The sequence below is a fragment of the Leptopilina heterotoma genome, unplaced genomic scaffold (genome assembly GCF_015476425.1).
Source record: "Leptopilina heterotoma isolate Lh14 unplaced genomic scaffold, ASM1547642v1 Lhet_164, whole genome shotgun sequence".
NCBI classification, from domain to species: Eukaryota; Metazoa; Arthropoda; class Insecta; order Hymenoptera; family Figitidae; genus Leptopilina; species Leptopilina heterotoma.
Window position 1 is genome coordinate 1,150,960 of NW_025110880.1, and position 25,372 is coordinate 1,176,331.

Genomic DNA, 25,372 nt, shown 5'->3' on the forward strand with positions numbered 1-25,372 from the left:
TAATTCGATATGAGGTTTAATGAAATGATTGTTTTCTTTATTAATTAACTGAAGACTTTAAACTTTTAGTGAGAGAAAATTTCTATAGTATTTTACTAATGATTTTAATAAATAATTCGAGAAAGTTTTCAGTGAATATTTTGTAGAATTACACTAAAAATAATTTTGTAGCATTTCTTTTTTTTAAATTTCCCGCCAATTCAGTTCATTAAATTGCCGCCTAGATGGCATGGAAATTCTCTCATAAACGCTAATCATGGTTGTAATTCTTTTATTTCCATTATAAATTTTCATGTATTTTTCGATCATTTAATCTTCTTTTATACTTTTATTTATTTATAGACATAATTAATGGATTTTATAATTATTCTTAACACTATTATTTATCTCGACGTTTTTTTATTATTCATCTTATTATATACACAATTATTAATTCGTTTCTTTAAATTCACAGTTAATTAATATTTATGAAATTTTTGAATAATTTTTGTAGTCATTATTGACTTTGACATATGGAATATTTTTTTTTTAAATTTGAATTTTACTATTTAATTTTACAAATTTAAAATTAGTAAAAATGTTTATTAATTTGAATTAGTGACTGACTTTTTGCTGTTTAATTAGTAAATTTTATTAATAAATAGTAATTTTCCTGTAATTTGTTAATAAAATTTACTAATTCAAAAGCAAAAAGTTAATCACTAATTGAAATTTTAGTAAATATTTTTAATAATTTAAATTTAAAGAGTACATGAAGTTTGTTAAAAAGTGCAATCATCTGTTTTAAATATATTTACAAACAAAATATATTTATATTTATTTAGAAAATTAACAAAAATTACTAGAATTTAAATAGAAATTTTCTTATTATACTATACATTATTGTAAGTAGAAATTATTATTATTTTATATATTATATACAGAATATTATTGTTATAGTAAAATTCTGTCGAATCTTTTTAACTGAGACTGAAACGAAACAATTCTCTTTCGCTACCATGATTCCTGTACTCTTTCACTTCATTTTGTTTGTGAGAGAATTTCCATGCCATCTAGGCGGCAATTTAATAAACTGTATTGGCGCGAAATTTAAAAAGAAGGAAGATTTAATTTACAATGTACAATTAATTAATATTTCTGAAAGAATAATTGTGTAATTTTCTACCTAATATTTACTAGAATTCATTTACAAATTCTGTTTATTATTAATTATTTATTATTATTTATTATTTATTATTAATTAATTAATTATTCTAGTTATTCCGTAGAATTTTAATAGAACAATTCAATAGAATTTTATTTATCGAATCATTTTGGTAAAATTCTATAGAATTTTTTTTACGAAGAATAAAAACAAGTTAACAATTATGAATATAACGAGGTGAGATTTCAGTAATATTTTCACAATTTGATATCCTTAGAAAAATTGTGTTCTTAAATTTATTTAAAACAAATAAATAATTTAGCAGAGTCTGAGACAGAAATATATCCTTTTCCTTGTTGTAAAAACTTATTTACGCAAATTTACGTTTTTTCTTATGTATAATTTTATACAAAGAGAAGAAAATTAAGTCGCACTCTTTTAAAAAAATGCAAAAACAAGATTTTTTTTAGTATTATTATTTTAATTTTATTTTCGAGTAAATGAGAGCAATGTGTATATGGAATATATATATATATAGGATATAATATATGTTTCTCGGTGAACACATGTTGGACCGAGAGGAGGAAAGTGCTTCAAAATGGACACTTGACTAATCCTCCTGGCACAAGTTTAATGATCAAGTATTAAAAAGTTTAACGATCATGTAAACTGAGAAAACCCTCTAGTGCTTGTACGCGTTACATTCTCGCGACGGTAATTACGCAATCAGCTAGCTTTTTTAATGATTTAATTCAATCCCATTATCTTCAAGATTATGGTCAATAATCTCAATTGTTAATCGTGATTAAATCAAGTTTTTAATTACACATGTCAATATTGAAACAGCTCGTTATTTAAAATTTTCAAATTAAAAAACTATATCAATAATCGTATAATTATACCAAGATTTTTAAATTTCAAGCTTTTTAAAGTACTAAATTTAAAAAAAAAATATTTGCCAAATTTTAATTAGTTAAAAATCTGATGTAAAAAAAAAACAAAAAATCAAAAATTATAAATTTAAAACATTCGCAATACCAGTCAATAAACTGCACGTTAAAATGTGAAATTTCTCAAATGGGAAAATTTTTAAATTATAAAACTCAAGTTATCACGAGCTTCAATTAAAATCGTTTCAGACTGTCAAAAAAGTTTATTGCAATCCATTAGACAAGTTCATTTTCCATGTTTCAGTAGTCAAGTTCATTTAAATCTTCTAGCGAAATTCAATTTTATCCAGTTATGCTTCATGTTTCAAAAAAATTATCAAAAAATTCACAAAAAAAAATGAAACGAAAGTTTATAAATATTTTTGAATTTAAAGCAAAAGATAACATTGAAGTAACAAAAATTCACTCAACTGAATAGAAAATACACTGCAAAATAGAGCTAGCTGCAAAATAGTGTAAATAAAAAATTAAGAAAAAAACAAAAAAAAAATAGTAAACAGAAATTAAAATTTTTGAAGGGCACAAAAATTTAAAAACAGTTGATTACTAAAAATAATGAAAAAATGAAAATAGTGTTAAAAAAAGAAAATAAAAAAAAAATTGTAAATAATAAAATATTAAAAAGAATAAAAAATTAAGTCAAAAAAAATTAAAACCAGAAAAAATGCAAAGCAGAAAAATTAAAAAATAAGAAGTAAAAAATAATAGAAAATTTAATAAAATGATAGAAATAGAGAAATTAAAAACAATTGAAAAAAGAGGAAAATTAAAAACGAATATAATTGAAAAAGTCAAAAATTGAAACCATAAGAAATGAAAAACAGTAGAAAAAAATTAAAAAAATGAGAAAAAAATAAAAATAGAAAAAATTGAAACAAGATAAAAAGCAAAGCAGTAAAAATTAAAAAAAAGAAAAATTGAAAACCGAAGAAGTAAAAAATAATAGAAAATTAAATAAAATGAGAGAAATAGAAGAATTAAAAATAATTGAAGGCAATAAAAAATTAACAGCAAAAAAAGTTAAAGCAGTGGAAAATTAAAGAACAAAAAAAATTGAAAATTTGAAATCAAAAAATGATGAATAGAAAAAATTGAAACAAGAAAAACTGCAAAGCAGTAAAAAAGAGAAAAAAAGATTGCCAATTTTTTAAAATTATTAAAAAAAAAGAAAAATTATCAACTGAAAAAATAAGAAACAATGGGAAATTAAATAAGTTGACAAGAATAAAAAAATTGAAATAAAAAAACTTGAAAATAAGAAATTAAAACAAAAAAAGGAAAAACAGTGAAAAACTAAAAACATAAATTAAAAATATATGTCTAAAAGATTAAATTATTTGGAAAATTAAAATAAAAAATGAGAAGTACAAAAAATTCAAGCTAAAGAAAAATAAAATAGAAAAAATTGAAAACAATAGAAAATTATAATTAGAAAGAATAAAAAGTATAAATAATTAAAAACAGAAAAATAGAAAATGCGGAAACCAAAGAAAAATTAAAACAAAAAAAATTAAAAACAGTGTTAAATGAAAAACAGTGAAAAATTTGAAAAATTACAACAGTTAAAAATAGAACACTGAAAAATTAAAAAACAGTTTTAAAAAAATTAAAAAACAATAAAAAATTAATACAACATGGAAAACGGAACAAAATTAAAGTGAGTTTTTTTTAAATATTATTCTGTTTGAAGATAGTAAACCATTTTAAAGTTTAAATAGGTGAATAAATGCGCGCAACAGCAGATTATCGCGTATAACACATATAAAATAAGACTCCTAACAAGAAGGCGCATTTTTCAATTTGAACACAAATAACTAGTTTCTAATTTTAAATGCTATCATACAGTACTATACAAAAGGTGATAATGATAGTTCCCGAGTGGTGTCCTGTTACAATTAATTGCTTTTGTACGTAATTATTTGATTGTATCTAAAATTTTAAGCAAACTCTATATGTATATATATATTTTTTTATAGAAGCAGTATACATTTCTACTGTTCGGAATGCAACCAAGCGATTCTTTTTATTACAAACCTAATGAATATGTATTCAATATTCTATAATAGTTTTTACGTCTTTCTTTTCAAATTATATCAAAATTCACATTTCTCCTTTTTTATAATTGCATCCTTTTTGAATTTTTTTCACTTAACTTTTATTTTAAGAAATAGAAACATTTATTCACGCAATTTCCTCACTATGTGATGTTATTATTATTTCACAGTAAATACACTTCATTCATATTAATAAAACATTATAATAACAAAACTATATATAATAATAAATTCAAGTTTAAACTAAAATATAAAAGTTGTGCATAGAAAAGGCTTTGTTTTATAAATTTGTAATATAATTACCAAGAATTAGTAGAATTATTAAAAATTATTCAATATATAAATAAATAATAAAAATAGAAACTCAAATAATAATTAGTAACAGTAATAATAATGAAATAATTAAATTAACTATTTTTATTGAATTGATGTATTTAAATTTTAAGTAATTATTAATTATATTAATATTAATTATTCAATAATAAACAATAATTCAATTATTTATTTATGATGAAAATAATTATTCGGTAAAAATAAATATTTATTGCATCGAGTATAAAATTTACTTGAATCAATTATCGCCTATAGGTTGTTCTAAAAAGCATTTGTGTATTAAATTCAATTATTCGTTTAAGACAAACACATATATTTATTCTACTAATATTCCATAATTCGAACGCTTGATTAATTATTAATTAATTACTAATGAAACTTTATAAAAATTATCGAATTTTAAGAAAAAATAATATAATTATTTTAAATAATAATATAAATATAATTAAGCATAGTTGATTTATGATAAAACGTATAATAGAACTTGAATTTTAATAAATTAATTTTAATTAATTAACTAAATTAATAAATTGAAATAGAATTGTTTATTAATATTGTTATCAAAATAGAATTATTATTTCACTATGGAAATGTATACAACGATTGAAAAAACTATATAGAATTACAAAACTATTATACAATAGCAATACAATAATATAATAGAATCATAATACAGCATAATAATAAAAAACGTAAAATAAAATCATAAGACGTAATAAAATTATAGAAAAAGCAATGTCATTTTTAAAAAGCTTTAAAAATTATTGAAACTAATAGAATGATAATAAAACATAGTAAAAATTACAATAAAACGGAATAGAATTTTAATAGAACAATAACGTAATTATAAAATGAAGTATAATTTTAATAAAACATTAATTGAATTATTAGTAAACAATAGGACAATAAAACTTAATTGAATTACTGTAAAAATATAGAATTATAATAAAACCTAATCGAAGTATATTGTGAAACAAAATACTATTTTAATAAAATTTTATAGAATTATTGTAAAACTATGTAATTATGATACAACATAATTAAATTATTGTGAAACATAATAAAATTATAATAAAACATAATTGATTATGAAACATAATAAAATTATAATAAAACATAATTCAATCACTATAAAACATAATACAATTACAATAAAACATAATTGAATTATTGCGAAATATAATACAATTATAATCAAAAGGAATAGAATTTCAATAAAATGTGCAATTGAATTATTAGAAAACAATAAAATTACAATAAAACAGAATTAAATTATTGTAAAACTATATAAAATTATAATAAAACAATACAAATATAATAAAACCTAGTAGATTTATTGCAAGACCTAATAGAATACCAATATAATTAGAATAGAATAGATTACAACAGAAAAGAATTGAATTAGTAATCGATTAAAAAAAGTACAATTCCGTTTTGAAATCGCGCCAATTGGTAACTTTTTCAAATGATATAGAGGGACTACTGTATCGAGGGACAGTTTTCCCAAAAAAAAGTCGAATGGTACATAAGAGGTATTCTTGCGTATGATTCCTACAACGATATATAAACAAGGATTTAAGGGTGGCGAATGGGATCACGTAAAAAACAGATTTCCACCCTCAACGTGCGGTGCTTTCTGTGCGAAACGTGATTCCAGCCGTCGGAAGAAGGGCGGAGAAACGAAAGAGAGAGAGAGAGAGAGAGAGGCTGCCATGTAAGTGATCCCAGGGGAATGCTAAGAACGATCTTATGATTGACCGTGTTACAGAATTCCCACTGGGCCATTTCCCAGGCATTGTTCTTGATATTTCGGAATACGATAAAGGAGCGACGACGCGCATTCAAACCGAAAAACGACCACAATTCTAAGTCGTTTAAGTTCATATAACTGACAATGAGTATGCGAGCTATGCTCCTATTTCTCCTGATTAGTAATTTTCCTACTTTTCCTAATCACTAATTTTCCTACTTCTCCTAATCCCTAATTTCCCTACATCCCCTAATCCCTAAACAAATTCACTAATTTCCCTTATTTCTTTATTATTTCCACCCTCCGCGATTATGAAACTCTTGTTCACACGTAATTAATTAATGGCTTTTTGATTACTCATATATTTATGTCCTTAAAATTAGCGTCGACGCTGAAATTAATATTTCGAGTTTTTAGAGATGTCACTATTTTCACGTTTCATTTATACCTTGGAAGTTAAAAAATTTTCCGGCGGGCACTCTTTTAACTATTATGATTCTTTTTGATTTTGCGAAGAGAAATTGTTTTCTCTGTTTAGCGTCAACGCTAAATTCAGATTTAGTGAGATTTAGCTAGGATCTACATATTTACAAAGTATAAGGATTGTTATATTTACTGCCGGAATTGTAAATACAAAAATAAAAGTCCGATTGGTTGCTGCAAGTCTATCAACAATTGAGTTTTGTTGTGGCAGCAAACAAGAGTTATGTTACAACAACAATTTCAAAATCTACTAATAATTATAGTTACTTTTTACTAATTGTTGAAGCAAAAAGTCAGCCAAGATTTTACTATTAATTAGTCATTTTTAACTAATTCAGATTTAGAGATTGTTTTCGTTCTAGTGGACCAACAAACAAAGATCAAAAATCCAGAATTAAAAATCAAAAACCAAAAATAAAGTACAAAGAATTGATCAAGAATCAGAGCTATTTGCCTTCTAAGCAATTGAGTTTGTTGTTACTGCAAACAACTCAAGTTTAGATACTAAGCAATTCCAAATTGTTGTGATGTCAAAAAGTGTGCTTCAACAACAAATGAAAATTGTTAGTTGTGCGCATCAATAATTCCTTTTTCTTCATTGTTTTTGATACAGTGGACCAAGAATCAAGTATCAACAATCAAAGATTAAGAAATAAAGGATCTACAATCAAAAATCAAGCATCAAAATTCAAGCATCCAGAATCAAAAATCAAGAATCCATAACCAAAAATTAAGGATCTATAATAGAAAGTCAAACATAAAAAACCAAGGATCCAGAATCAAAAATTAAGGATCAAGATCCAAAGGTCCATAATTAAAAATCAAGCGTCAAGATAAAGATATTTCTTTTATTCCATATAAATAAGGGTTGCAACATGAAATTTTGGAAAATTAAGTGGATGCTGACAACTTAAGTGCCAATTTTATAGCTTCATTTTTTTTTTACCAAAAACCAACATAAAATTTTGAAAAATTAACTGGGTGCCAGTCTCAACTTTTCATATCATCAAAAATCAACCAACTTTGATGAAACCCTCTTGATCTTTTCACCTTTTTCCCCTCAAACTTATTGTTTCATAAAATCAAGAATCAACATTCAAGAATCAAAGACACTGAATGTGATTGATTAGATGCTTTTCACAACAATGATGCTAGAGATTAGTATCTGTATGTTTACCTTTCTTGTCATCGTCATCATCAATATGATCGCTTGAATGATGAAGATGATGAGCAGCGGGATGATGAGCGGCAATGGCAGGCACAAGGGGATGATTTCCCAGGGCGGGATGAGCATGATGGGGATGATGATGATTCAAGAAACGTGCAGCGGCAACTGCAGCAGCTTGATGCTGCGCCTGCATCGTTTGCTGAACCTGACTTTGCACCTGTCCAAGAACCTGATGATGAGGTGGCCATCCTGCGAGGTGAAATGGAAAAACAGGTGTCGCCCTCTGGAACAATCTCGCTGGTCCAAGAAGTGATCCACCAGAGGCGGCAGAACCACCACCAGGAGGCGGTGGAAATGACAAACCACCTCCTGGTTCAAGGACCATATTTGGAATCAACTTGACAATTTTAGTCTCCGTCACGGAGATCTTTTTTTCACATTAATCACACTCTCTCATTGACCCTCTCAATCTTTTCACCTTTTTTTCCCCTCAAACTTATTTTTCTCTCATCCGTCGCTAAAGGAAAATTATATTTTTTTTCTTTTAAAATAACGAAAACATTTCTTTCCGTCGGAACGCTAATTTCACTTTTCCAGAAAAGTATCCATTAGAAAAGTCACCTAATGATGTTCAAATTCACCTAATGTGATTATAGTGTTAAATATATAAATCCTTTAGATGAGTTTCTACACAATTGCAGTCATGAAAACATCACTTAAAGTTGTCACGTGTCAATTTTTATTATTACTTTCTCCGCACAAACACACACACTCACAGATATATATGTTCCGTGATTGGTGATTTTTTTTCCAACTGGAAAATAAAAAGGGAGCACTAGGAGCACTGACCGTTTGTGTTAATCAGTTTTACTGATAATGTCGCGTGACACAAACAAATTTTAAGTAAATAGAAAGCCGGCTAGTGTGGAAAGTACTACGGCGCGAGCCAACGGCACAGCACTATCTGCCTCGAGAGTTGAAGCAAAGGCTCCCCTCGGTCCACGATACCTTAAACCAGTTTCTGTTTCCACCCAAGAGAAAGCCGATTGGCTCTGGTTTGAGCGGGTACCGGGGATTCACGCTATCGCTAACGAATCGTCGAGCGAGAATTCCATGTTTGACTCCGCCTTTCTGTGTACAACTTTTTTCAACTGGAATTGAAATTGACGCCCTTCTTGTCTTCCGCGAAGCGTGGCTCACTGGAGGGGACAAATCAATTGGCAGCTACCCTACAACCGGCCGCAAGATGGCTCCTCCCTACACTTCTACTCCACCACCACCACTATCGCACATACAGTCTAAAAAACCACCCCTCATTTTCATTTCACCCTGTCTATCTTCACGACCATTTCAAATGCTCATGTTTTCATCCGAATTGATGATGAGAATGATCAAGATCATGACGATCTTTTGCCATGGCTTTAAATCTTTTCCAACTTTTTCCATATTATTTAGATGTATATATTATACTTAGTCTTATCGAATAAACCAATTGCTACGCTCCACTATTTCTCCCTCAAAAAAAGAAGATTCCAAGTCTCTTCATTTTGATTAAATTGATAACGACTATCAATCTATCGCTCTTCTGTTTATACAGCGGATAACTGATAACGTTTTCTATGAATTGTTATCAGTTTGAAAATTGTTAAAGTGGATATAAAATTTGTTACATTTTTTGCGGGAAAAAGGGGTGTTCTTTCCAACAAAAATATTCGTTTTATTTTTATTAGGAATTTATACACCTCTTGTACTTTTAGGAATAGTAGATTCATTATACTGTTAAGGAACGGAGTTTTAATTCTCAGGAGGATATTTTATTAGCAGTCGTAGACCTTTTTGCGATTTACAAAAAAGGGAGTTAGAAAAAGTTCAAATTTTACTCCGCACAGATTAACTCTGTCTGAAATTAACACCATTTCTAATTATACGAAATAACTCTCGAGGGAGTTGATGCTAAACTCATCCTTTTGATAGAAACTCTGCAAAGTCTTAGATTGACTTCAATTTGGAGTTAAATTCTTGGAGTTGAATTCTAACTCGTAAATTATTATAAACAGAAAAATGTTTGATTTTAACACTACATTTGGTATTAAAATAACACTGGAGTTAATTGTTAGATAAATTATTACTAAATCATTTGATGGACGACTTTTCGTCATTTCATTAGGAACTCTTCTATACTAATTCATGAATTAGTTTATTAATGAAATTAAAAATTAAGAAAATAAAGAGTGATTTCAACTCCCACAGTAGGGGTAATATAGAAATTTCAATAGATAATGGCAAATGAAGTATAAACAATAAAAGTTTTCGAGTTGAAAATCAACTCCAAAAGTTTGTTATATAATTCAAATTGTCAGAGTTAAATTATTAGATTCTTTGTAAGTTATTTTTGCAAATAGTCAAGGAGTTAAAATTTGTTTCTGATTTAAAATCAGACCCATATTTCGAGTTGAAGCAGAGGGAGTAAAATTTAGAGATTACAAATTTCTATACTCAACCCCTCCTATTTTTTCATATTTGCTAAAAAAAAACTTTACAAGAATGAGATAAATTAACATTTGGAGTTGATTTTTAACTTGAAAGGTATTTTCTCTTCAAATTCTGATTGCTTATTAACTTCTTAAATTTTTATAGTTATATTATTTCTAATATATAATTATTATTTGGTTATGTAATTTTTTAGACTCAAGAAGTTAATAAAATGGAGTGAAAAATTTTATCTTTCTGCAATAAAGTCAAGCTGATTTCTATGTGTTTACAAATCTTAACGCAATAAAAATACTTCCTTCTTATTTTCTCAAAAAGTCATTTGCATTTTTCAAAAGCAGGTCATCTACATTTTTCAAAAAGATATTCTCATACTTCATTGTCAAAAGTATACAAATGGTGCGTGATTTACAGCCGCCGTCACTTTAAAGTTTTAAAAAAGTTATTTTCAACCAGAATTTTTAAAGTATATATCTTCAACATTTTTTTCCTCGTATAATAATTTCTCATGATTTTTTAAAGTTGTTATCAATTTTAGTATTTCTGTAAATAAAAGGTTCTAAATTAGAGCTGATTTTCGGTATTAAAATAGAACCAAATGACGATTTATTAGTACCCAAAATTGGTACTAAATTAGTACCTTTCTTTTTACAGTGATTGCTTTAATTTTGAAACGATATTTGCAAAAAAGGAAACTAAAAAAAATAAGTAAGCGGCATGAACAGTTGGGAGTTAAGTTTTTCGAGTTAAAAATCTACTCCAAAGTGAGTTAAACAAGTGTTAAATAAAAAAAAAATTTACCATCAACTTTTTGGGAGTTATAATTCGAATTAACTTTGGAAGTTGGTTAAAAGTACAGAAATCAAATTTTACTCCTAACTCCTTTTGCCTCAACTCCAAAATGATACGAACTTTTATAAAATCCCGTTAGGAATTGAAATTCAATTTCCATTTCTCAAATTATATTTCCAAAAAAAAGTCTATACCAGAGTTTTATTCCAAAAAGAAGAATTATAAGAGTCAATGACACTTTTATCGACGCTGAAAACTGAAATCATTTCCCTCTTGCTCGTGCATTTATCAAAGAAATCTTGATTGATCTTAAGTGATCTTTTTTCACCCGCGAGGATCTTGAGCCACTATATCTCTCACTTTAGCTAAGTAATGCATGTTATACCCCTCGAGGGGCGTTTTCTCCTCCGATTCTCCATCTCGCACTGGCTTCCACCCGGGCAGGGGCGTTATATACTCTTTTAATAAGACCGCACGCTGGAAAGAGAGAGAGAGAGAGAGAGAGGGGGGGGGGGTATTTTTTAAAGGCGTTAAGTAATTACGTCTCTATTCTCTTCCTGAGAAGGAAATTACCTGCAGTCGTGCTCGCCTCCTCCCACTTTTCTATATATTTATATAACCTCGGGGTGGGAAAAATTAGGAAATTAAAATTAACCCCACTAAATTCCTTCACCTTGAGAATTCACCCTCCCCTCCAATTAGCCGATAACAAAAACCAGACGCTATTCGCCTCCTGTTACACCCGGCCGGAACTTCCTTCTCAAATTTACAATATATATATGTGCCTACCCGACGGCCATTACGCTATTGCGTAACTTTCATTTCTTTCTAAACTCGCAACAACACCTTGTTAGCGCTATGCGAAGAAATTCCTTAAAATTTAATTTATTTTAGGCTCATTTATATGCGGGGAAAATTTATATAGTCGTTTGGAAATTGCCAAGTTATGTGCTATAAAATCAATAATGGGGCTATATTATTGATACTATCTCGGCAGGACTTTTTTACTTTTAACAAAACCTAGGAGGGGAAACATAGTCAGAGTTGGACCACCTTTTGACCTTTGTTTATATGTGACAACACAGAAGAAACGGTAATCTAATTTTAAGAAGCTCCTACTTAAATAGGAGCCAAGAATATTCTCCACTTAAATTAAGTGACCCCACTTAAATTAAGTAGGAAATATTCTTACAATAAGATTGATATTCTTATTGTAAGAATATTTCCCACTTAATTTAAGCGGGGCCACTTAATTTAAGTAGGGAATATTCTTGGCTCCTATTTAAGTAGGCGCTTCTTAAAATTAGATTATCCGTCTTTTCTGTGAAGAAAAGTTAAAACGGACCTATATACGTTCCGAAAAAAAGATTTCAAGAAAAACGGCTTTAAAGTTTAAAAGTTGATTTTGATACTTCTGAACATTTTAATGGATTAAAACTTATTACTCGTCCGCCATATTAGATCCGCCATTTTGAATTTTTAAAAACTAACATCGGATTCATAATCAGCGACCCCGAAAACCCCCGAGTAACGAGTTTCAAGCGAATTTGATTAATTTTTAGAAAAGTTTGTCAGATTTAGCTAGAAAGCTGCAGTTTATTGCATTGGAAAAAGCGGACCGTTTACTATAAGAATCGATAAAAAAGTGGAAATCGATTTTTTCGACCCGTTAGGTTTACTAACATAATTTTCAATCATTTATTAATTCATTTTTCACTAAAAGTTCAGTAAAAAATTACGATTACTAAAAAAATAGTAATATTTCACAGGGTTTCCACAAAAATTTAATTTTGTTTTTCCCTGACTTTTCCCTGATTTCCAGAATATTATGGTTATTGTAATTTCCTTAAAAATTATAATTTCATCATTTCAATTAAATTATTATTTTCTACAATTTTTAAATAAATTCTTCTTCAAATCAATTATTTCTAATAATTTTTGATAAAGTTGTTTTGAGAATTTTTAAATTCATTTTGTTTACAATTCAATTTTAAGAAATTTCGATTATTCGGAAACAGTAGAAAATAAAAACTTGAAATAATATTTTTAAAAATTTCGATTAAGCTTTTTGAAAAAATTAGTTCCAATGAATGTTTAATTAAAAGTAGGAAAAATTTGAAACCATTACAAAATTCAATTATTTCTAAAAATTTCAATTATTAGTAACTTCTCCAAAATTCAACTATTATCTAAAATTTTAACTGAAATTATTTTTTAAATCAATTTTTATTAGAAATTTCTACTAGAATTCAATTATTTTAATACAAACATAGATAATTTACTGAAAGTTGAATGTTTCTTAAAATTTATTGAATTCCTATATGAAGAATTTTATCAACATATTTTTAAATAATTGAATTAATTCGACTGATTTTAATATTATTTTTAAGAATAATTACATTTTTAGGACGTATTCGATTAAAAATAATTAATTGTATTAAAAATAATTTAAATTCTGCAATGAGTTTTATTATTTATGGAAATAAACGAATTATTGCAAAGAATTTTATAAAAAAGTTTCAAACAATTGACTTTTTTCGAAAAAATTTATGCAAATTCTACTATTTTAAATAATTGAATTCCTGTAAAATTTTCATTATTTCATAAAATAATTGAATTCCTTTGGGAAATTTTATTAAAATAATAATAGATATGCAAATTATTGAATTAAGAAACATTTTTTGAAAATAATTGAAATTTTACAATTAATTTTATTAAAATATTTTAAAATAATTGAATTTTGTTACTTTTAAAAATAATTGAATTCTTGTGATGAATATTGTTATTTATGGAAAAAATTGAATTTTACAATGAATTTTTTAAAAATTCCTGAATATAATTCAATTTCAGCGAAGAATTTTGCTATTTATAGAGATAATTGAAATATTGACGAGAATTTTTTGAAAATTTTTTGAAAATAATTATTGAATTTCTGGAAAGAAAATTCAAAACAATTTTAATATTTATTTAGATAGTTGAATTCTTTTAAAAAATTTCATTGAAATTTTTCAAATTGAAACTAATTTCAAACAGAATTGAAATTAAAATTTAAAAAAAAATACTTCATTAAATGATTTATAAGTAATAAATTTATGTCAGTTCTTCAAAAGAATTAAGTTATTTAAAATAAATTATTGTCAAAAATGAAAAAATTGAAGGTTTTTTTTAGAATTTGTGGTAATTTTATATAGTTAATGAGGCAAACAAAAAGACACAAACATTCATAATTTTCTTGTAAATTCTAAACATTTAATTTTTTCCAGTACTGTTAATAAAAATCCCTGACTTTTCCCTGATGGAAACCCTGTGGCAACCCTTTTTAACTAAAAATAAGTGACTATTTTTACTTAAATGTGAAATAGTAGTGGTTAAATTTTTTACTACATTCAAATTTAAGGTGTTTTTACATTATTTTCCATTAAAGTGATTTGTGTTAAAAGTTTTTAAATTTTTACATATCTTTAAATTATTGGTGTTAAGCCCTCAGAAATTAGAAATAAGAAAGAAGTAAATAAGTTGCCCAATAAATTTAAATTAGTAAATATTTCTAATAATTCTTAGTAATTTTTCACTAAAACTTTATAGTAAAAATTTTAGATCACCAAATGAAATAGTAAAATTCTACTATAAGAATTAGTAAAAAATTTTCTTAACTGAGCAATATTAATTTATTAGCAAAATTTTATTAATAAATAATCATCTACTAATTTAATACTAAAATTTAATAAAATTGAAAAGCAAAAAGTCAGCAGCTAATTCAAATTAGTAAAAAAAATTTGCTGATTCAAATTTAGAGAGTAAAATCTGAAATATTTACTTTTCATTTCAACTAATAAAATATAGTGCCGATTCGTTTATTAAAATGAAATCGTAATAGTTTTAACTAATTCTCACAATTGTCTATATCAAAAGCCGAACAGATTGAAAAAATCGAAAATTGAAAATAGCAGATTATAGACATTAAATACTCTACGCATATTATAGTAATACAGAAATGAAAATCATCGAATAGAAATTCTTCTATAGACTCGCAATTTACGGTTTACCCCGAGTTATTACAGTTTATAAACTCCTGGTTGAAAACAGGAAATTAACTTGTGCAAATTGTATACGTATGGGAATGTTAAAAGCTCATATTACTAATCAGTCTGCGATAATTAACTTTTTATAATTCAGAAAAGGGAAATGTTTACACATATTTTACTTAACGATCCCGCATTCGTATAGGGGGAAAAAGTGGCATGTGAATCTAATCTTTATGGACTTATTGCAATAACCAAAAAGTCTGTTACGATTGAGTCTGCATATCGAGACCATCCAAGTACCCGCACTTATATCTATATACACTCAAGTTGGCTGCGATCTTTTTATGACTTTCTTAAAGTGATCGACCAAATTGCTTTTACACTGCGTGTATATATACAAACAACGTTTTATTATATAAAATCAATTTACAAGACTTTTTCCATTTCCTATTCCGTTTTATAGAGATTATTTGTTTTATCCTGCGTATCTTGATCAGGTTTTATATGCATAGTCGATGTGGAAATTCGTATGCAACGTGTTATTACCCGCGAGTGGAAATTGAAAATTGGTTATAAAACTTAGTCCTACAACTATATTTTCCGCTTTTATTAAATATCGGTCCTTTATTGTTGGCTAAGTTTGATTCTACACTGTTAGAAAAATCTGTAATAATTATTAAATTCAATAAATTCTATATGAAGCAAATATGCAATACGATTAAAGGACAAAAAATTAAATCCAAAAAATCCAGACCGAAAAATTCAAGAAATAAAGTCCAAAGTACAGAAAATCCAAAGTAAAAATGTTCAAAGTCAAAAAATTTAAAATAAATAAAAATGTCGAAAATAAATAATGAAACATGTGATAACGAGACGTTTTTACTTTTTATGCTATAAAATCGGAATTTAAAATGTTCAACGTTAAAATCGCAGGATTTTAATTATTTACATAAATAATAAAATTCTTTATAAAAATTCAATTATTTTCATAAATTAAAAAAATTCTCCACAAAAATTCAATTATTTTCATAAATAAAAAAATTTCTAGATAAATTTTAATTATTCTATAAAATTTTTAAAACAATTATTCCAAGAAATACAATTATCTTTAACAATTTTGATAAAACTAGTAACAACTTTTTAGGATAGAATTAGCAATTTTAAAAATAATTGAATTTAAAAATTTGTAATTCAAATTTTTGTTGAAAACACTAAAAAAATCCAATTTTGGAAAAATTACAAATAATTGCAAAATTCAATTATTTTCAAGAGTGATAAAATGCAATTATCTTTCAAATTTTAAAAAAAATTCTCATCAAAATTTTAATTATCTTTATAAATAACAAAATTCTTCCCCAAAGTTCAATTATTTTCAAATCAATTTCAAATTCCTCTAAAATAGTACGCAAACATTTAATTATTTTCATAGATAATAAAAATTTCTCAGGAATTTAATTATTTACAAATTTTTTATAAATTCCTTCGCAATAATTCAATTATTTTTATAAACAATTCAATTTTTTTTAAGGAATTCAATTATTTTCATAATTGATAATGTGAAACAATGATTTTATCATTCGGTCATCTTTAATTATTATAAAACATTCTTATAAGTTATTGAATTTAAAAATATTTGAATTTGAAAATTTGAAAATCTTAATTCCTATAGAAAAATAATAATGATTAAATATTTATTAAAAAAAAAAGTTATTGATGTTTTCGAATAATTTTACAATAATTAAAGAAATTTGTAAATAAATGGAACAGAACATTTTTTTGTGTAAAATTTTTTCCTTTATTTTCTAAAAATTTAAAAAGTTTCAATTTCATTTTTAATTAAAATTTGTAATTAGGATTTTCATAAATTTTAAATTCAAACCTTTTGAAATTCAATAACTTTATAATAATTAAAGAAAATCGAGTGATAAAATTATTATTTTGTATTATAATAATATATTGTTACTGTAACTTCTACAAACTTATTTTCATCATTTCAATAGAAAAATAAATAATTTATTGAATAATTGAATGTTTCTCAAAATTAAAATTTCATAAAGAATTTTATCAACAAATTTTTAAATAATTAAATTTTTTCGACGAATTTTAATAAAATTTTCAAGAATAATTACATTTTTCGAGGAATTCGATTAAAATTATATTAAAAATAATTGAAATTTTTCAATGAATTTTATTATTAATAAAAATAATTGAATTCCAAAAAACAAAAATTTATTATTTATAAAAATAATGGAATCTCTTTAAAAATTCTATCATTTATGAAAATAATAGAATTATTGCGAAGAAATTTATAAAAAATTTGTTAATAATTGAATTCCAGTGAAAATTTAATTATTTATGAAAATAATTAAATATTTTCGTAGAATTTTATGAAAATTTTTTTAAAATAATTGAATTCTTTTGGAAAATTTGTATTAAACAAGTAGATAATTGAAAATAATAGAATTAAGGAAAATTTCTTGAAAATAATTGAAATTTTCCCAAGAATTTTATTAAAATTTTTGAAAATAATTGAATTTTGGAGGAGAATTTTATCATTTATAAAAATAATAATTGGAATTTTGACGAGATTTGTTTTTAATTTTTGAACACACCTAATTGAATTTCTGCGAGGAAATTTAAAAATTTTTCGAAAATAATTGAATTTTAGCATTAAATTTGTATCTTCTCAAAATTTCGATTTTTTACTGTTTTTTACTGAAATTCTTCTATAAATCCATTAGTTTTAATAATTAACTAAACATGTATTAAAAAGTTAAATAAAACTATAATTTCAGAAGAATTTGTTATTATTCAAATTTTTCAAAAGCAAAGATATTTTAAGTTTGATTTAAACAAAATATGTTTGAATCAAATAAATCGTTTTCTCAGTGATAGTTTGGACAAATCTGACCCTATAACTGGAACTAAATTTTACTCTGGTTTAAAAATGTCTTCATCTTGTGATCCCATTTGGGACCTGACCGAAATTCCAAGAAGCGCCTATAATGTAAAAATTGACAAACCTGGCCCAAACCTGGCTTTACTACTCAGCACAGATAATTATCTTTATTTTCGATTTCTTCCGGTGCAAAAGAGAAATCTTTTAAACGAATAGATTTTAGTTAAACTTTCCTATAAAGATGATTTAAAATAAAAAGAAAGTTTTCCTTTTTTGAGAGACAGAAGGAGAGAGATGAGAAAGGACAAAAGAGTGTAAAAAAGAGAGTTTTGCTATATATACGTATATAGTGTCTCTCCTTTGCTTTTCACTACTTCTGTTCTTCTTTCCACGAAACTTATATCCACGAGATTATTTCCCATTTCCGTCATAGTGCTCGTGTATCGTTATTTAAGTTTCATATTAAAGCACAGCTCGGGTCGCCGCAGGATTTGATGTACGAGCTGCGCGTGCCCTGGTTCCTTCACTAGGAGAGTCTCGCCTAAACGTGAGATATCGCGGTCGATCAATTTTTCATAAACCTGCATCCTTTTTCTCCACTTGTCTCTTCTGCTTTTTCTTTTTTACACACTCACTCTTAACATTAAAAAAGAAACAGAAAATTTATTTCTCTATTAAAATTGCACCCGTCTTTTGTATATATACATATAGTAATTATATTTACTAAACATCAATTGTATTTTAATATTTCTGTACAATAATAATATAACGATAATTGTTCCAAATTCTTCCAAACTCTTCCAAATATATTCAATATTTCAATATTATTAGGATTTCAATATTATTACAAAACATGAAGATATCAAAGACTACAATTATTTTTACAATTAATTATTTAATTATTTAAAAAACTGTAATAAAATTCGTTGTAAGAATTCAATTATTTTCATAAATAATAAAATTTTTCATAGGATTTCAAATATTTTTAATACAAATTTAAATGAATTCCTCGAAAAATTTAATTATTTTTCAAAATTTTTTGCAAGAATTCAATTACATTTCACAAATAATGAAATTGTCCGTTGAAATTCAAATATTTTTAAAATCTACTATTTAAATAAAATTTCTCAAAATAATTCAATTATTTAAAACAACGTAATAAAATTCTTTATAAGATTTTAATCATTTAAAAGAAATGTAATAAAAATTAATTGCAAGAATTCAATTATTTTCATAAATAATATTCTTCACAGGAAAAATTTTATTAAAATTACTTGAAAGAAATAAAAAACAATTATCAATTATTTTTAATAAATTTTTGCAAAAGTTCTTAGAGTATTTGCAAATCCATTTGTTTACAATTCATTGTTATTATCCGACAAAACTTTATAAAATTTTTTTTATTTTTTTTTTCTTCACTAAATTTATAATATTTTATTTTATTGTATCTTAATATTTTTTTTTTTAATTTTTCATACTACAAATTAATTTCTATTGTAAGATAATTGATTTTCTTTTGTTTTATGTATATTTAAATGTACTGTAATGTAAAAATATTGCCCTTCAACAATTTTTATAATCATGGGCTGCACGAACTATTTTCAAATAAAAAAAAAAAAAAAAAAAAAAAATTTACAAAATTTCGATTATTCGACAATTCTCCAATTAAATAAAATAAAAACTTTAAATAATTTTAAAAAAAAATCAATTAACCTTTTTCAAAATTCAATTATTTTAAAAAATTCATGCTATAATGCTTCTAATATTCAATTATTATCTAAAATTTTAACTGAAATTCATTTTTAAATCAATTTTTGTTAGAAAATTTTACGAGAATTTAATTGTTTAAATGCAAAAATAACGAATTTTAATAAAATTTCCAAGAATAATTACATTTTTCGAGGAATTCGAAAAATAAACTGAAAATAATTGAATCTTTGTAAAAAATTTTATTATTTATGAAAATAATTGAATCTTTGTAAAGAATTTTATTGTTTATGAAAATAATTGAATTATTGCGAAGGAAATAAAAAATTTGTAAATAGTTAACTTCCTGTGCAATTTTTATTGTTTATAAAATTAATTTAATGTTTGCTTAGATTTTTATAAAAAATTTTTGAAAATTATTAAATTTTGGAAATGAATTTTATTATTTTTAAAGATAATTGAAATTTTAACGAAAATTGTTTTAAATTCTTGAACATAATTGAATTTCTACAAACATTTGTAACTTCTCAAAAATTCAATTTTTTTTTACTGTTTTTAACTAAAATTCTTCTATAAATCCATGATTTTTACCTAATAATTAATTAAATATCAAAAAATTAAATAAAACTAATTTCAGAAGAACTTGGATTATTAAAATATTTCAAGAATCTAAGTTTTTGAAAATTAGATGGAAATTTTCAAAAATTTAAATTGAAAACCTTTTGAAGTTTATTTATTTATGAAAATTGTAAACGCAACTTTTCTAAAATTTAATTAATTTAAAAATATTTAAGTAAAATTATTTATTATATTATTTACAATAATAATTTTATGATAGTTCTTGAAGAATTAAGTTTGTTTAAAAAGTTATTATTGTCAGAAATAGAAAAAATTGAAGGTTTTGTATTAGAATTTGTGGTAATTTTTCATAATTTATGAGGCAAACAAAAAATACGACAACATTTTTCTTATGAATCCTACAAATTTAATTTTTTAATTTATTTTTTCAGTACTCAAATAAAAATTTCTGACGTTTTCCTGATTTTTCTGACCAATTCTATACTTTCCCTGACTTTTCCCTGAATTCCCTGATCTGTGGCAATCCTGCATTATTTTACCGAAGTGTCAATTTATTACCGAACTATTATTTAACCGAAGTGTCTTTTAACCGAACTATTATTTGACCGAACTGACAGTTAACTAAAATTGTTATTTTACCAAAATGTTCAACAATAATTTAAAATTTAAATTTAATTCAAATTTTTAAATAATTTAAGTGATAACTTGATTAAATTTCTGATCGTACAAATGACGATTCAGTTAAGTAGAAATTCTGTTATTAGGTCAAATAAAAATTCATGAAAATGACAATTTGGTTAAATTTAGAAACCGTTTAATAACAATTCGGTGAGATTTTAAATCGGTCAAATGACAATTGGGTCACGTGGAAATTCTGTTAAGTGCGCGACAATTTGGTAAAATGACAATTTGCGGATACATGTGATAAATCTTATGACGCAAATAAATTCTTTATACCCAATTTTAATCTCATGCCACAATATTAATGAAATTGGTTTTTGCATTAGCAATCGTCACTGATCAATCTTGCACTGATCCTTCACAATTCTATTTTCCTCCATTTTTTCAAATGCGAAGAAACAAATTCGATTAAATAAGTTTAGAAAAAGAAAATAATTAGGGAAAAAGTAAAACGAATAAGGATAGAGTTTAATTTTATAATTTGTGGGAAAGCCGCTAGATAAGTTAGAGGCAAATAATCACCAATTTCAAGCTCGTCGCCATTACAAGCGCATAAATCTCGATTACATGCGGGAGAATTCGTGGCGGGGTAAGTTTTAACGAAGAAGAGCAGAATCGACTTTAATCAAGGTCGAATCCATTTGGCACGTCCTCTGGCTCGCCATCAAATACAATCACCGACTGAAAGAGGGAAAGAGAGAGAGAAGGTGCAAGGCATTCTTTTTCCTTCTTCTGCTCCTATTTCTCCATCAGCAGTACCTATATATATATATATACATATATACAGTGAAAAGTTCGTCTTCTCTTCTCACCTATAACGAATTCGTTTCTCGCACCCTCAAGAATTGAATCTCGGTGAATGCAGCAGGATGAGAGAAGAGGATGAGATATATGAAAGAGGGAAAAAGGGTGAGGGAGGAGGATGAGGTTTCCCTAGCAACGGGTAGAAGAGGACTAGTAGACATGGTTGCCGGGGTAACTTCTAACCGGCAACCCCCTAAATATGCAACAAGAGGGACAGGAGAAACGACAGAAATAGAGGGGAAGTGTGTGTGAGTTGGTAACTGTTACCGCGTAAGGTGAAGAGACCCAGTTAATTACTAAAGCGTTTTAATCGTCGGCAAAGTTTCGCTAGTACCAAGTGCTTTCTACGAGAGACAGAGAGAAAGAGAGTGAGTCAGAGGTGGAAAGTGCTGTAGAATCTGGTGGTCGTGTAAATTAGAGACTCACCGACTTCCTTCGTTACCTCCTTGTTACATGTTTGCCACAAGAATTACACCCAACTCTCTCTCTCTCTCTCCATCTCTCTCCATATATATATATGTATACACACAAAGCCGAGGAAATTTCCTTATGAGGGACAATTTTAAATCCCATAAAACCAGACAGTACAAATTAACTTCTTCTCATAAAATTATGAACCTAACAGGCGGGGAAAGGATAATTTAATGTTGATTAGTCTGAGAAATTGTGCGGTCAACTATTTTTCTGCAGCTATAGAATGTATATATTATTGTAAGAACATTGCAAAAAATTTGCAATTAAAATTTCACATTTCCAATTCGATTTTCGTACTCTCTAAATCTGATAAATTAATAAAAAGTTACCATACTGCCAAATGACGAAATGTTGTTCACCAAATAATTTCGTTTTACAGTAATAATTTTTCTGGCAAACAGTGAAACTTTACTAACTGTTATAGCAGAGCTTCAATAATAATCACAGTAGAACTGTTTTATTAAAAGTCGATAAAACAATTACACTAATTTTCATTCAATTCAAAATAATTCATTAAAAGACACAATTGCTCAATTAACTTCACATATGTTTCAATCTCGTTTAAAGGAGTAAAAACGACCCTGACATAAAAACTATTCCCTGTATTTTACTGTGTGAAAGTGACTAACAATTGGTAAAAATTTAGAATTTTGTAGTACCTAAAATTTTATTAATTCAGATTTAAAGTGTACACTGAAATAAATACTTTGCAACTATTAGCTCAACATATTTGCTTGAGTTGTTTTAACTATACAGTTTTTCTTATCAAATTGTGTCAAAAAACATCAAAATTTGACATTTTTACCACATTTAAAAGGCACCCGAAGAAATATTTTCTCAAAATTTGAAGGAAATCTATTGAAAATCAATTTTTTCAAGAGTAGCAACCGGAGAAATACGACCTTAATATTGATATCTTTAGGAAACTCTGTAATTAATCTTACTCTCTAAATCTGAATTCGTAGAAAGTTACTAATAAAATGACGAAAAGTCATCCACTAAATGATTTAGTAACAATTCTACTAAAAATTAGTAAAACTTTACTAATTGTTTAGTACAATTTATTCTACTATAACAATTAGTAGAACTGTTTTATAAATAGTCAGTAAAACAGTTTCACTATAAGTAATTTAATGAAACTCTCATTCATTCAGTGCGGCTTTCAACTAGTGAAATTCTACTGAAACATTAGTAAAATTTTACTAACAATTAGTGACATTCTATACTAATTGAAAAAAAGAATAGTCTTCCATGAAAACTACTAAAAATTAGTAAAATTTTATTATTTGTTAGTAGAATTCTACTAATTTAGATTTTGAGAGTAGAAGTTAAGTTCTGCTATTTTAACCAAAAAAATGTTTTTATTTAATAAATATAAATCATTTTTTAACAATTTTTTCAATTGGGTTGGGACTGGTAGAACCCCCGCTTTTTTAAAAATAAGAACACTAACGCAGTTGAGAAAAATTTTACTAATTCTTAATAAAATTTTACTCTTTTGTTTAGTAATTTAAAATTTTTTACTATACAAAAAAAAGTATTATTTTAACAACAAATGTAGTATGTTTAAATTGCACCCAACATTTTTAATCGACACTCTAAATTTGAATCACTTCAAAATAACTGATTTAGAAGCAAAAAGTCAGTTACTAATTCAAATAGTAATATTTTTACTATAATCATATACTCTTTAAATCTGAATCAGTGAAAATTTCACTGATTTCAAATTAGTGGACGAGTTTTCTTTGATGAATCAGTGGAATGTCACTGACAATCAGTGGTTTTTACTGATTCTAAGTGAAATTCCACTGATGAATAAAAAAAAACTCGTCCACTGAATTGAAATCAATGAAATGTTCATTGATTCAGATTTAGAGTGTAGTTAACAATAACTGATTGTCAGTTAAATATAACAGACGTTTTAGTAGATTTTTTTTAATAAATCACTGATTTTTTGCTTTTTAATTTGTAAATTTTACTAATGAATAAGTAGAAATTACTACTTATTAGTAAAATTTACTAATTCAGAAGCAAAAATTCAGTCACTAATTTATTAAATTGGTGAAATTTTTTTACTAATTCAAATATAGAGAGTAATTTTAAGTTATCTTTTACTGAAAATCAGTTATTTTTTCGCCATCTGAAAACTACAAGCAACAAATTGAACACAATTTTTTTTCTGTGTACAAAGTTCCAGTGAAAAATTACTAAGAATTACTGGAAATACTTACTAATTTTAATTTATTGGTCAACTTTTTATTAATTTAAATTTCAAGAGTTTAAATTGTTTTTAAATAAAAAAAAGTGTAACAAAATTATACTTGTTTCTCATCTTCAATTTCTAAGTGTTGAACAATAATAATTTAAATAAATTGTGCAAAAATTTCAAAACTTTTAACACCAATTGATTTAATGGAAAAATATATAAAAAGATCCTAAATTTTAATTAGTAAAAAATTAGCCTCTAATCCATATTAGTATAAATATATTCACTTATTTTTAGTTAAATATTACTGTTTCGTTTGGTAATCGTAATTTTTTTACTGAAATTTTAGTGAAAGTTGATTGAGAATTAGTAAACATTCTTACTAAAGTGAATTGTTTTCTCTATAATATAGTTTCACTAATTCAGATGTAGAGAGAATATTGTACCTTTTTTTTATTATTTATATATAAAATTTTATTGAAAAAATTGTAGTTCCATTCAAAAAATACGTGAACGTGCCAACTATTCCCCAAGATAAAAATTATAAAAATTTCAAGAGAAGGCTTTTTAATATTTGAATTATAAACACTTTAAATTTGAATTAGTGAAAATTCCATTGATTCTGATTTAGAGTGCAAAAAAAAAAAATTTTTTAAATTGTTGTATTGAAACTTGGGACTAAATTTATAAAAATTAGCGTAAACAATGATTTGATATATATCAATTCTAATTTCTTTTACTAAAAATTTAGTAAGAAATAATTTGAACTATTTTCAGATTTAGAGAGCAGACATAGTAAAAATTAAAATTAAAAAGAATTAATTCAACCAAAA

The 25,372-nt window shown here is 25.5% G+C and overlaps 2 protein-coding genes across 4 annotated transcripts in view; both read right to left on the reverse strand.

The window, feature by feature from the left end:
* The window catches only part of LOC122499062, a 59,929-nt gene extending 51,086 nt beyond the window's left edge, over positions 1–8,843 (reverse strand). The window contains exon 1 of the mRNA XM_043607130.1: positions 7,892–8,843. Within this exon, the coding sequence (XP_043463065.1) occupies positions 7,892–8,267 (376 nt within the window). The 5' untranslated portion in view covers positions 8,268–8,843. The remainder of the gene's footprint in view (positions 1–7,891) is intronic.
* The window catches only part of LOC122499063, a 693,598-nt gene that overhangs the window by 551,257 nt on the left and 116,969 nt on the right, over positions 1–25,372 (reverse strand). The window lies entirely within an intron of this gene.